The sequence below is a fragment of the Convolutriloba macropyga genome, chromosome 12 (assembly GCF_964194025.1).
Source record: "Convolutriloba macropyga chromosome 12, txConMacr16.3, whole genome shotgun sequence".
Lineage (NCBI taxonomy): Eukaryota > Metazoa > Xenacoelomorpha > Acoela > Convolutidae > Convolutriloba > Convolutriloba macropyga.
In genome coordinates, this window is record NC_134479.1 from 2,941,812 (window position 1) to 2,957,253 (window position 15,442).

A 15,442-nucleotide genomic window follows, 5' to 3' on the forward strand; every position below is an offset into this window, starting at 1 on the left:
CTTTCTACTTCAGTGACATTATAGACTTGGACGTACCGCATTCAAATTTTCAATACTTCTCATTGTTAAGAGCCCTGATTCATGACACAATTACTTTTGTAAACATTGGAGTCGAATACAAAATTGTTTCAAAGCGTCTGAAGAAAAATATTATTAGACTTTGACTTTTCCTGTAAGAGACATGTGTGGATTCCTTCCTTGCTTTTTATTTCTTATAATCCACTTTCAACTCTGTAATCGCAACTATGTCTATCTAGCTATTGCCTGCACTCTTCCCCTACTCCGATTTTGCTTAAGTGAATCCGATTGATATGTTATATATAAATATCAATCGTTGTCAATAATCCTCTTCTCAGAAATAATTGACACACCCTTTTTTATCCTTTTTTTTACATTTACATACTTTTATACATAGTTTTGAAATGAAGAACAATAAGTTAATTAACAACTAAAACGCTTCCATTAATGTACTTTTTGTTTCAAGATAGACTCGTTACAATTTATCAAATAAAGAAAACTTTTGAAGAAAATCACGGAGACATTTTCCCTCAAATCGTTATAAATTTTGAGTTTTGGGACACTTGGGAAAACGATACTGTGATTTTAACCCCTCATTCGTTGTATTGGAATTATTTCGTGTATTTAGCACAATTCGACCCTAATAGTCTGCCAAATGAGCTAGATCAACAACATGATTCATTTAACTAATAGAAACTTACAAATCAGAATCGGAAACCAAAATTTTGAGCTATTAGCCGTATACTATGTTTCCGCTATAAGCATAATGACTTTCGCAAAAAAAACCCATGACAAATATTTACAGACTTTTAACTATTTTCATTACTCATCCTCAGTTCGCCGAATTCACCATTTTTCTAGCATTCAAAGAGAACTCGGTATTTCAAGTACAACATCCAATCTACATTGCTTAGGTATCATTCTAAACTATGATATTTGCAGTTAACAATAAATTTGTAGAGTTACAAAAAATTCAACGATCTTTTGATGCATACCCAACTCCTGTACCTACTATGCTAGTAACGCTCAAAGAAATCCAAAGTGAAAAAAATTGTTTAATAAGTATTAATCCTCTTTCAGTTCATTGGAAATTCTTCCTCTTTATTCTAGAAAACCCAAACTGTGTACCTCACAATCTTTATTTTGAATTGCCGAAAAGTGACTCTTCTCAAAACGATTTCATTACTAAAGAATTGGAAACAATTAACAATTAAAAAACAGCAATGATATTCTCATACCAAAACTGCCTTATACAAATACAATTTTTTGAAAAATCATTTGTCACGATAAAAAGCAACAGAGTAATCCCACAATTAATACTCCATTTTGAATATTTAAACACTTGGACTGATGGAACCATCATCTTAACACCATCTTCCCCCTATTGGACATTCTTCATAAATATATCCCAAGCTTTAAATGGTTCCAAAATCCCCTTTTAGATCTCCTATAATGCTGTTCCACTTTGGTGAGCGACTAGTCAAAGTAGAATCCCTCGAGAGATCATTCATTGAAACTCCCACTGCAGAAATAAAGCCCTGTATAATCATACATTATACTGACTACGAACGTGGATGTGAGGGTTCTACTCGAGTCACCATGGGAATGATGCACTGGGAATTCTTTCTCGCACTCATCGATATCGAAGAGCACTTCCCAGTCAACTTGGGCGCTCTTCAGTAAAGTAATTTGTTTTACATAACTTGCTCTCCACAAAAAATTTTTTTTCTCCTTTCCTCTTCATTTTATTCTATCCTTTTTTTTCTGATCAATTTGTTCTTTTCCCCTCATTTCTTTCCAAATTGTTAAAACTAAAATGATTTTGTTTATTGGTAAGGAAAAAATTAAAATTGTTAAAGTAGAAAGATGGTTCAATATTTGTTTCACACAGTATAAAGCATGTATCAAGATAACTTATATATTTTTAAGCACCGGTACCATTAATCATTATTACATTTATCCAAACGAGAAACACTGGAATTTCTTTTTTGCTATTGCAGATTTAAATGTAACTATCCCCAACGAACTTGAACACCATGGATTAGAACTCGTATACCCGGATCTTTCTGATTTGTCCTTATAATGGGAAACATTCTGAAGATATCGTCTCAGCAACCTCAAATTGATACAACCCCTAAAGTTGAATGCCCTGTTTGTTATCTCCCTTGCCGTCAATTCAAAAAATTGCACAAAAACCCAAATGGTCAGCCCCCCCATTTTGCTTGCATTCCTTGTAGAAACGAATTATTTAAATATTGGAACCAACCTAAATGCCCCATTTGCGTAACTCCCATTTATACAATCAGTCATTGCCATTATTTCCAGTGTGATTCTTGTCAAGAAGTCAAAAAGTTATCCACCTGCCACAGTCACTTCAGAGATTTTCACCCAAAACAATCAATTTGTTTGCAGTGTATGACCTTCACCACTACTAAATGCCCCTTATGCAAACAAACAATTGACCCAAACAACCCGTGGTAAAATCCTTGATTCAAAACTACCTTCACAAATTATCAAAAATGTTTATCCACAAAGTACTTGATTTTTTATTAATGGCCCTCATGATTATTGCAGCAGCCTTCTCCTTCATTTTAACCGTTTTCCTCGTTGTTGTAAGTATCCCTTTCAATTTTTTGATGTTAGTAGTTATATTAGTAATAGACCAAGCAATAAAATCCCAAAATAATCAACAACCAAATCCTCCAACAATACCAGTCCCATAATCCCCTCCAATAACAATCTTCCAAAAATGAATACAACTGACAAAGAAACCAATACTATAGAATCCAAACCGGTCTCATTAATTTGTTTGTGCTGCAGACGTGAAACAATTGTTTTCAAGAAATTACACGAGAACCCCCCTGACGAACTACCCCACGTAATGTGTCTGCTCTGTTACCAATATGTTATAAAAGATATGGGCTACGATTTTTGTCCTAAATGCTCTAAATTTAATGTTATCTTTTCAATCTTTAACTGGTTTCAATGTGATATTTGCAAACAAACAAGATTTCAATACTCTGTTGCAAAAACGTTTCATCACAGTGATCATAAGCCCGTCAACTTTTGTAAATTTTGCGTAGAAGATTATAAATTATGCCCTCGTTGCGAAAAAACAACCACATAATCTAAAATGAGTCCAAGAACATCCAAAATTTTACTTCTTTCCCTAGTTTTATTTTTAATCCAATCGATATCCCTAATTCAACTCAGTTTTTACCAGGAACAAGTCACCTCCTTCACCCTAGTTCTGCACTACTCATTGAATTGACAAAATGCAACCCATAACATTGTTTATTCTTCTATTTGTTCTCTTATGCGCATTGGCAATATCCCTTTTTATTAATAACTACCTCCTTTCCGCAATTCGCCAAATTTTCTCCAGATACTAAAAATGACCAATCTAGACCTATCCACAAAAATATTTATCCTAATCCTAATTACCTTGCTTGCCATATCGTTCCTCATTAATTTCATCCTACTGCAGTTTCTCAAAGGTTTTCCTGTTTCTATCTAAGGGAAATAAGAGAACAGTCACTCGATGGGTCTTTCACAATCCCTATTCGACGGTTTCCGTTGGCTCTATCCCCATAAGGACATTATCTGCCCCATATGTTCACGGAAATTGTAGAAAAACTGCATAAACAATTTCCCAGAGAAAATCCTCACTATGTATGTATTCCTTGCAGAAAGGCACTTTTTAAAACATACACAAACCCTATATGTCCCATTTGTCTTCGACCTTGTCTTCCCGTCCTGATCACATCCTACTTTCATTGCAATTTATGCAAAAAAATGAAAACAGAATTAGGAGTAACAAAACACCCACATTTTTCCCAACATGACAAACACCGATTCTGTCGAGTGTGCATAAATAAGCTGACAAGATGTCCCATTTGCAAAAATTTTCTTTAGACGACGTTGTCTAATAAACCAAAAACAACTCAAGTACAAACGATCTTTTTTTCTCTCTTTTAACTTTTCCTCGGGAAGGGGTTACCTCAGCTTTCTCCAGCCTGCCCCCCTGGCTTTTGAACCTAAATAATTCAGAACACTAACACGATAACTGAAATTTCCAAAAACGACCCGAAAAATTTCCTTCTTTCAGCTAAAGCAAGGTTGTCTCCCCAGCTGCACGGGTCGTTGCAGCCGTGTTAGTGTGACGCACGCCCCAAGACTCACACCTCCGGGCAGCGGAGAAAGACGTACTTGTGCCAGGGCTGCCCGCCTGGCATAAGTATAAATTTTTTTTTTTATTATTGCCCCCTCCCTTTATTAAAGTTAACTTTGCATTTAGCAAAACAAAAACTTTTCTACCAAACATTAATGACAAATGCATTTAGCATTATAATTTTTAAGTAAAGCAGTTAGCAACAAAACCTTACAAAAACATTTTTTACAATAGAATACTTTTTTATATTAGCAATACAATTGCAAACTTGAAAAGAAGCCATAATGTGTGATATTGATGACACAGGCTAACCAAAATCAAATAATTTTAGATCATCCACAAGGAAACACTAACAATGACTACCAGACCCACACTCGCAAGCGTAATAATCCCCAGTCAACATCAACAAGTGACAACACAACAAGAACAAACACAAACCCATTCTTCCCAGCCTCCTATTTTCTCAAAGCCTCCATTTAAACCTCAGAACACACAACAAGTTACTACAACTATTTCATCTCCATCAACTTCCAGTCAATATGACCCCGAAAACAACTGGCAAATTAGCAGAAAGAGACAATTCCCAATCCAACAAATTAGCAATCACAAAAACAAAATTATTAAGATGAACAACATTGAAGATCTCGTTCCCGACGCTATCAGGAAAATACCCTCAGAATGTTTGAAATTACAGAAACCGCGAGAGGAAAACATGAATAAAGAAAACCCGAGGTACGTTAACACCCTCCTCTATTTCCTGAAACCAAACTACAACAAATTTGAGGTTGCTAGTAAAATAAACATCATCCAGTCAAATGGACATCAACAGATACTAGTCAACAGCGAAAAGCTTCCAGTTCTGAAAACCTTCTCGCTCCCCACAGAAAACAACAAGTGGAGAATTAAAAATCGCGACCCTAAGAATGGCACTTATACCCTTAGGAATAACATGCTCGACGCATATATTGAAGTCCCCTACGATGCCATTTCCGCTTTTCCTGTCGACATGCCAGAACTATCAAATATAAACACCAGTAGTTTAATAATGGAAAACACCACATTCAGGCAGGAACTATTTCAAAAGGAAACAGAGTTGCAAGAATTGCAACTGAAATTTGAACAACTGAAAATGGAATCACAGAAACCACCTGAGGAGAAGCAACTACCTAACGACTATTGGCGGCGCCAATATGTCGTTGCCCATCAACTCCAAAAAACCAGCGAATCGAATGCACAAACTATGCTAAAAACGTTCTCCTTGAAACATCTAGAAATAACAAACGCCAACAAAAAACTTGGAGAAAAGAATCTGGAGCTAGGAAAGAAAATAACACAATTAATGAAGGAAAACGAAGAACAAAAAACCAAAATTTCCGAGCTCAAAAGGAGAGTTAAAAAGCACAAAAAGCGACAATCAATGGATAAGGACAAACCAACTGAGGACGATATACAAGAGGTTCTTTTGATCGAAGACGATGGTAACAGTCCGATGTCAAGCCCAGTCATTTTGACCCCAGAATTTTTTGAATAATACAGCACAACATTATCGCCCTTTGCGATTAATTTTATAGCATACCATTGTTGCCCTTTGCGATTAATTTCATAACTTTCTAAACTTGTAGTAACTCATTTATATGTCTCAATCGCAATAAAATTATATACGATGCAATATATTTCTTTTTTCTTTAATCATTTTCTTTTCTATCTTAAAAATCGGGGTGAGCTGTAGTATTACGAGAGCCGTTACAAATGAACGGATAATTAATCCCGCATTAGAGCGAACGTATTTAGGCGCTAATTAACCATTCTTTCGCCGCGCGCTAAACGAACTAACGCTTGTTAAGACTACCAGTACACAAGTATTTAAACAACTCAGTTCGACTTATTTAAATAACACAACTTTAGGCCTGGATCTCCTCGCTTATATCCAGGATAGAAAATGTACGTTGTTGAACGTAGGCGGCCTGTAAAACCACAGTTTCTTTTGATTTAAATTACTTCTGCTTTTGACAGTTGCAATGCAGATCTTTCCCCCCAAGTTCAATAAAGATGAAGCAGATTGCTTCATGGGAAAAGACAATAGAGTCTCATAAAAAGCCCCCAAGAAAACCATAATTGTTGCGGTTTTAGAAGAGGGGAAAAGCAGAAAACAGGCGCCTACGAAATCAATAATTGATGCTCTCAGCTTTTTAGATTTTTATTATTTTTTGGAGTTTCAATAATTTTTCCGTGAGATAAAAAAGAGTTAATTCTCTTGCCTTCTCGGCCAATAGGAAAATTAAGAAGCACCTCACTATGAACGTGAGTTTGTGATTCGCTCCCTATCGGCCCAAACGGAGCTGAGAGGAATTAATTGTTTCTCTCAGCGAAGTGTGACGGAATAAAATTAGAGAGACAGAAATCACTCCCAGAAACAAGCAGCAGACAACTGCTTTCATTTTTCTCAAAATTTAACTTCACTTTAACAATAAAATAGTCGAACAAAATTGTTTAATAACTTAGACAAATAATTCCAGATTTAATTTTATAACTTTCCTTTTCGACAAATAACATAACTGAAGAAACACCCAAGTGAACGATCGCCCAGCAGCTCACCTCCATTTCACCACTACACAACTGCTAATTAGTAAGCTGTAATTTTATATTTACTCTTTTATAAATTGAATACTTTCAGCCCCCCAACTATTTTAAATTGAGACTTATAGCACAGACAGGTCTTAGGCATATATCTTTGCCTTCGATTTGTTATATCTTTTGTCAAGTTTGACTGGCATACATAAATAGATCCCGTATTGTGTGATCTGTAGCAGCCCAGTCAAATTTGATAGTTTTAACAAAAATTCGCTTTACCTCATTCTCTGTTTTGCTTTTTCGCTTTACCTCATTTTGCCGATTTTTCGACATTTTAGATGAAATCGTTTTGACCTCTCTAGGCTATTTTCGTTTTTCGTGCATTCTTAAAGTGCTTTTAAACAGCAGTTACTCGGCAAAGCAATATAAAATAAAACGAATCAGTATAAAAAACAAAACCAAAATTAGAAACGGGATAAACCCTCAAAGCCCAATTTTAGATGCCCGCTACTTGAACTTATTTTTTTAAGAATCCTTGTTACCCTTCTCATGCTTATTGGTTTTGATACTAGCCCTTGTATCCTCTTAACACGAAGCAGAACTATGTCTAACAGCTGAATGAAATCAAAATGGTCCTCTATTCAAAAATGGTTTCATACATCCATCAATTTTTTCCATATCTTCTACCAATCCTAATGTGGGTTATGGAAATCAATGGCGGCTATTTTCCGGCAACCTGCCGGAGATGTTTTTTAATCGGTGACTTATCGTTTCACTGGATGTAAAGTCCAATGCCCTACGTGAAAACCAGTTTTTGGGGCAGTTTGTTGGACTAAAGACTAAAGTTAAAAGGGCGTTTTTTATCTATCCATTCTTTAAAAGTTGCGAGAAAAATAGGCGTACAAAAGTTTTCGCTAAGCGGTTAGAATTCTTTCCTCGTCTGGCCTTTTCATCAGTTCTTTTTAATCTCTAACTTGTTTAGTAGCCGCCGCTGCCTTCTGAAAGGATATTGATTAGCGGCTCATTTTTGGTGCGCTGTATTTTTTAAAGATATGTCTCTCGTTTTTCGGCTTTTTGTTGTCAATGGGGAGTCATATTAGAGATTTTTGTGCCGCTGTAGTAGCAGAAAGAGTTGCCTCTGCTTTTTAATCGAATGAGAAAAAAGCGTATAAACATTTTTTTTTGGTTTGGAGAGACTTTTTTCATCTGCAACTATTTGATTTCTGTTCTCCTGTTTTTATCTTATGTTTGGACAAGAATGTTTTGACATGTTTTCTCATCCTGCATTTTTATTTTTCGAATTCATCAAAGGGAAGCCACGGGTTTATTTGATCCTAATTTTTTCATAGAATATAAGTAATTTTTTGAGTTTTGCCCGTTTTTGTGATTCTTATAATTGTCGTGTCTCTAAGTCTCATTTCTGTTTCTTCTCGATGGCACTCTAACAAGGATTAATAGAAATAAATTTAGGTTTTTCTTCAGTTTAGCAGGCTTTTATTGTTCATTCTGTCGTATTATTTGATTTCATTGTAGGAGATTTCATTATGGAAGATTTTCATTTGTTTCAATTATTAGCTGAAGTTATTAGCGTTTTTGTTGCAGTTTGTTACTTTTTTTGCGCGATCTCTGTTGTATTGAAAAAGTTTTTATATGCCCTCTAAAAAGTAATAACTATATAGTTGCATGTTCAAGTTATTATTCTGGCGTTTTTTCAAAACCTTGAGTCGACCGAATTTTGCCAAATTTAAGTTGGCCTGGTTTTTTTTAAAACTTTTTTCACAAAGATTGTTTTTATCGCTTAAAGTCCATAATATAATCGGTTGCTTAAAATGCTAGTTTTGTTTGAATGAGTTTGAGAACAATAGTTTTCTCAAGAAGTTAGAAGTACTTAATATGGTCTGTCGGCTGTCAAAGCTTTTCTTTTCTTTGTTTGCTATGACTTGGTCTGTTTTACCTTTTTTTGTTTTACATAAGTCAATACTTTCTTGCTTGACTTATGACTTGCCTCATTCACTGTTTCAACCGAATGGAGTTTAAAATTCGCTCAGACAATTTGAGCAAAAGCGTAGTTTAGAATGACTTGATCAACCATTAAAGCCCCGGCCTTAATAAGTGATGTGTAAATTTTCATTCCATTAGTTATCAAAGTTGCTCAGTATACAGATAGTTCATATGTTTCAATCTTATTGTCCTCCAATTAAGGGACAATTTTGAATTGTCACTGATTAAAGTGATCTTGATTTGTCACTCTAAATTTAAAGTAGCGCGAGAAACGCTGTTTGAACGAAGTCCGCTTTCTCAATTGTTTTTTTTATAGCTGCGAAGCTGTAAGCTGAGCGAAGCTATATTGCGGTGCTCTTGGTTTTTTTTTGTTTCGTCGTCTGACGCTCTTTTTTCGTTTTACATTTGTTCACACAGCAATGAAATTTTCTGAATGACTTCTTCCTCTCACTAACGGCATTTGCGCGCGTGACGTCATTTCTCACTCGTTTTGGCAAAAGTTTTTAGGTTATTTTGTGTGATTAGATTTTGATCATACGTGACTTACCTCACTCAATAAAATGACTTTTGCACTTTAAAACTTAAGTTTAGTTTGAATTTGTTTAAGGTCAAAGGAACTCATTTGTGCAGTAAAGGTCCCTAATAAGTGGCTTCTGCGAAATGAATTTTAACAAGCTTTATTAACTTATCGCTGAATGTTTTTACCTAGTCTTTTGATCGGCGTCGATTTTTTTTAAATTTAGAATTGTATCTGTTTCTATCTCTATTATATGGCACGCAGGTCTATTCTTTCGCAGCTATTCCGGTAATCTTCCGGCTATGTTTTGTTCTTGTGCGGCTATTTGTCTTCTGTTTTTACTGTTTCAAGTTTTGTAATCGAGTTTTTTCTAAATGCTTTTCCAAATCAATTCTTGGTCATTTCTAGGTCTAGTATTTGTCTAGACAATGAAAATTTACAAACAGCAGTTGCTCAGCAAAGCAATCTAAATTGAAACAGAATCAATATCGAAAAACGAAATCAAAGTAGAAACGAGATAAATTCAAAATGACCAGTTTTAGAGTCTCGGTATTTGAAGTTTGTTATAATATGTCTTAGTTACTGGGTCTATTGATATTGATAAAAATCCTTGTATCTTCTCATTATGAAAAAGTAATACGCTTCTGCAAAATATTTGAATCCCAATCGGGGTAATGGAATCAGTGGCGGCTACTTGCCGGCAAGCTGCCGAGTATTTTTGTGCTTTGCGGAGCATTTTTGGTTCAACTAGGTGTAACAGCAGCTTAAGAGTTAAAACATATTTGAGTCGAAATTGGATGAGGAGATGAGTTCACAGATTATTTGAGCATTGACCTCGCTACTTATAATACCCTCTTACAGAAAGTGAATGCATAAATTACAGAGGGAGATTTGAGAGTTGCTGCCTGCAAGAATCTTTGATTAGTCGGCCATAATTATTTCAGGTACAGTTCCAATTACAGTGGTAGAGGTGGTGCCTCCTATCACATGCCAGGTGAGTGTTTTGATGATGGATCTAGACACGGAGCCTTCCTCTCGGCCAGGAGACAATACTTCCGCCCACCTCACCCTTCCTCGTTAGTGCAACAACCAAATACTCCAGGAGACAAATTTGATTTACCCGTGGGTGCAGATCCAAAATCATCCCACAAGTATCCAACACATTTTGGATCAACTCGTAAAACGACATACGGTTCTGCCTCATTTGAAGAGAGAGGAGCTGCTAAGAATTCTTCGACAGTTTCTCCGAGTGGGTCTAAGTCTTTAGATGTGGGAACCCCAATTGGGGAGGGCCACGGGACACAGCTGCAGTCAAAGCCCTCTGCGTCCTCTTACCCTAAAAGGAAAGGTGCTCATCAATCGAGAGAGAGAATCGGAGACACTTCCTCAAAGACGAGTGGCGATAGACACCACAGTGGACTGTTGACGTCTACAGAGAGGAACAAAGGGTTGCGCAGTGATGCTGGTGAACTGAGTTCTAGGCGTGTGGTCAAAACTCGCAATGATTTTGCCTCTCGCAACAAGCTGAGCTCGCTTGGCGGAGTTCCAGTGGAAGTTGCACAGAGGAAGGATTCGAGAAAAGGAACTGTTGGCGGATTAGGTTCGGTGGATGGCATGAGCGATTCCTCTGACGTAGATCACTTGCAGCCCAGGGAGAAGGGTGCTTCCCAACCCTTTTCTGCTGTTGGACCAGGTGGTGCTGGTGGTCGAAGAATGAAGACTTCTGCGACTGGTGTCAGTGGTACGACGGGGACAGGTGATAGTAGAGCAGAACAATACTGGGAGGCGTCGTCCCAAAGTTTGGCAAAGATGACATCAACAGGTGCGGGAACTCAAGTGGCTTCAGTTGGGACAACGGGCGGAAAAGATGGAATCGGATCGGCCATTCAATTGACCACATCAGCCGATGGAGTGTCGCTAGCCTCCAAAAAGATCGGAGTGACACGACCGTTCATTTTGAGCTACGGAGTAGATATGAGCAGCAAAGACGCAAATTTGGACTCGGACCACCAAGTTGGATACATAGCGAGTGAAGAACAGGAAGTGTCTGACTCAGCCGTGAATTCTTCCTTCGGGAGCAGCTCTACAAATGTCAACAACGACAACAACAACAAAGCTCCAGCCACAGTAGCTGTTGCGCCCTACCCTTCCTCGTCCGGTGCAGGTGTTGGGATGAGTCTAAGTGGCAACATGAGTAGAACGTCGTCTTCCAACAACAATAGCAACAACAGGACACATAAACGGTACTCTGTAGCCAGACGCATTTCACCCTCTGGCGTGGAACAGAACTCAACAGCTCCCCCTCTTACTATGAACAACAGTAATGCCTCCTATATTGCATCAGGTATTGTACCTCCTTATGTTTACCGTGGCAATGATATTGCTAAAGCACCTTGTGGGCCAAATGCTGCAGCTGGAATTGCACACAGACATCTGGCGGTTGGAAGGGACGGAGATGGCACTGGATTCCCTTACCCGGAGACCAATGCCTCATACTTTGGTCAACACTCTCAGCCACCTTCCGCGTTTATGACAAATCCGCATTTAGAGGCAGTGGCAGCAACCGACCCAAATGCAACCTCAACCGGAGCAATTGTTACAGGATTGGAAGGAGGAGGAGGGGGGATGAATCCATACGCAATGCAGACGATGCTCTCAAGTATCCAACAGATGGAGCAGCAGGCAACCTGTCCCATGCAACCTGCTCCTCCTCCATCCCATCCAATCACCAATCTCCACTCTTCCTCCTCTCGTCTCCTCTCCAACTACGCCCCCTCATCCGCACCCTCCTATTCTGTCAACTCTGCCCAACACAACATGACCAACTCTGGCAGGGTACCACATGGCAGTGCTGCCCCCCAATTGGCAATGATGGCAGCTCCTGACCACTCTGCCACTTTTGCAATGGGACCACCACCTCCCCCACACTCTCTAAACCTTCCCCAGGCATACGCCAGTAAGTTCATAAAAGTGCCTAACAAACGAGTCAGATTATTGTTCCAGTCTGGCGAATTGTTCAATTTGCGAATTGCTAGCTTTCCTTTTCTGATCACACTTTTTTTTCAAGTTCACTTAGCAGTCCAATTTTTGTGTAGCCTTCTCGATTGGTCCAAGAAAATATTGAGAGCCCATATTTATTATTAGTCGCACAGCGATAGCTGGGCTATTATTGGCCTTCTCTTGGTTTTTTACAATTCAAAGAATTTGAATTGTATTGGGGCGCTGTCTTTTTTTTAAGATCTGTTCACACATTTTCATGATATTTGAAGTCAAATTGGAGTAGTGATTTTGGTCACGCCGAAACAGGAAGTGGAGCGAAAAAGCGAGTGGTTTTGCGGCATGACATTTTGTCGCTTTAAATTTAAAGTAGAGTGAGAAAACCGTGTTTGAACAAAAATTCGCTCTCTCGCTAGTGGTTTTTTGTTCACATGCGGCAATTTGACTTTGATTTTCAGTCCTGTTATGTTTTTTGTTTCGTCGTCTGACGCTCCATTTTCGTTTTACATTTGTTCTAGAACATTCTGTCTCGTCACTGCTTGAATGGTTTTTTCGCGCCTGATTTCACGCTTTCTGCGTGACCTTAATTGCGGTTATTCAGAAGTTGTCTGTTGCTATTTTTTTTACTTTTTATTCAAATTTTTGGATTGGATTTTTTTCTAAATGGTTTTCTCAATCCATTCATAGTCCGTTCTGGGTCTAGTTTTCTGTTTAGTCAGTGAAAATTCTTTGAATTGTACGTCAGGACTTGTCCTGCTATGTTTTTTATTTCGTCGTCTGACGCTCCATTTAAACATTTATAAATGGAAGGTGCGAATCTAAGCGGGGCGTGGGGGGGGGGGGGCGTTAGCAGAAAAGATCCCTTGTGTCATAATGCTAACTTGATGTAATAGGAAGCAATCATAGGGTCACCTTGTTGCTTTCAAGTCACACTTATCATTCTATTCCTTCAATACTATAACGTTAACTTTGCACAATTGGGGCATTATTCAGAGTCAGAGTAGAGTTCAGATAATCAGCTATTCATTTTCTTTCATTTACGAATTGAGCTTCTCGTTGCTCAAAAATTACCTAAGGGTCATGATAGGCTCTCATTACCTTTAACTACATACAATTTTGATCTAAGTATGCGAGAATTGTTCGATGGGCTTTGTCTTAAGTACTGTTGTGAAATAGGAAGCGCGCCGTAGAATTGTGCATGTGTGACAAAACTCATTATGACTTACTCCCTTCATTTTTCAAAGTCGATACGGGCATATCCTGGAAATTGGCTTCCGTGGGAATATTTTCCAAGTTTATGGAAGTGTGCGTTTTTCTCCAACTGCCTAAAAGTTTTGCAATTAATTTGGCTATTAGCACTTATACGGTGCAAAATTGGCTAGTTGCAGAATTGTAGTTCAATTAAAATATTATTAATAGCCGCACAGCGATAGCTGGGGCTATTATTGGCCTTCTCTTGGTTTTTTTTTTATTTCGTCGTCATGATTTTTGTTACGACCAAATGACGTCACATCCACTTTTTGTTCATTCGTTCATGCAATTTCAACTGAATTGCATGAGTGACGTCATTTTTCGCTCCTAGTGGAGCGAGCTTTTTTGTTCATGCGCGTGATTAAATTTTTGGTCACACTTGACTTACCTCACTCTCAAAAATGACTTCCTCACTTTGAAATTGACGTTTATTTACTTCAATTCAAAGAGATAAGGTCAAATGGGTATGTGTCACTCTAAATGAAGGTTATTTGAAATCACCTAATAGAGGCAGCAATAACTTATACAGATTTTTAATCAAAATATAACATATCAGCCCTCAATGAAAAGACGAATTTTTTTGGTCTGTCTTTTTTACTGTTTTTTTTAGACTGCCGATCTACGAATCTATTGCGGCTATTTTCTGGCAATCTGCCAGCTTTGTTTCTATATTGCTGTCCCCCCGCTTAGATTGATACGTCCCTCTTGGTTTTTTACAATTCAAAGAATTTGAATTGTATTGGGGCGCTGTCTTTTTTACGACTCGAAGAGGAGTATTGGAGAAGTCCTTTTTTTAACCAATTTTATTGGAGTGATTTTTGAAGCGGGAAATGAAACGCGTGAAAAAATTTAGAGTGATTTTGGGGCTGAACAAAAGTTTAGAGCGGAGCGAAAAGAGTGGTTTTTGTTCATATCGCTGCTTTTGAGAGAGCGAGAAATTGATGTGTGAAAAAAATTTTCTCTAAGCAAGCGAAATTTTTTTTGTTCACGTGCGGCTTTTAAAAGCAGTTTTTTGCAACTTTTGATGGTTATGAGGTTTGATTGTGACATTGTATTAGTGTTAGGCTTGTTTTGATAGGAATTGAAGGTTTCAAGTAGTTAATTCTGAGTTTAATGCTAATTTGGAGGGGTTTGATCAGTTTTGCTGATTTTTGGACGAAATTTAATGATTTTTTGCCTCTTTTTTGTATTAATGCTTCAAGTGGGATTTGAATGGAAGCTTTTTACTTAAGGAATATTCAGCTACCAATTGAGTAAAAATTTATTGGTGTAAATCATTCTTTTCTTCGGAAAATTGACAGAAAAATTGAGAAATTTTAAACCTTTTTTCTTATTTTTTTTGCTGTTCTTCTTTTTAATCTTAGACAAGTTTCTTAGCCTATTATGACTTGCTCATTGTTTTGCGAGTTTTCCATTGCCCTAATTGGAAAGGAATTTTACTCGGCTTTATGTTTCTTCTAGTTTTTCTAGTTTTTTTTAATCAATTTGTTTATGAATGCCGTTTCTACTCTTCATGAAATTTTTATGGCGTTTGTAGAGGTTCAGGGTTCACAATAGTTCTTTATTGTGTTCTTTTTTTAAGATCTGTTCGCACATTTTGGGTAGTGATCTGTTGGGTAGTGATTTTGGTCACGCAGAAACAGAAAATGTAGCGAAAAAGAGAGTGGTTTTGCGGCGTGAATTTTCTTCGCTCTAATTTTAAAGTAGAGTGAGAAAACGGTGTTTGAACAAAAATTCGGTTTCTCGGTAGTGGTTTTTTGTTCACATGCGGCAATTTCACTCTGGTTTTTACTGTTTTTTCGATTTTTTCGAACGGATTTTTTCTAAATGGTTTTCCCAATCCATTCACAGCTCATTCTAGGCCTAATTTTTTGTTTGAATTAAATTTTCATTTCTCGCTAGTGGTTTTTTTGTTC

The 15,442-nt window shown here is 37.5% G+C and overlaps 1 protein-coding gene across 1 annotated transcript in view; it reads left to right on the plus strand.

Annotated features, from left to right (window-relative positions):
• LOC142350832 (uncharacterized) overlaps positions 1-15,442 on the plus strand; it is an 81,827-nt gene that overhangs the window by 52,866 nt on the left and 13,519 nt on the right. The window contains exon 8 of the mRNA XM_075402793.1: positions 10,223-12,234. Within this exon, the coding sequence (XP_075258908.1) occupies positions 10,223-12,234 (2,012 nt within the window). The remainder of the gene's footprint in view (positions 1-10,222; positions 12,235-15,442) is intronic.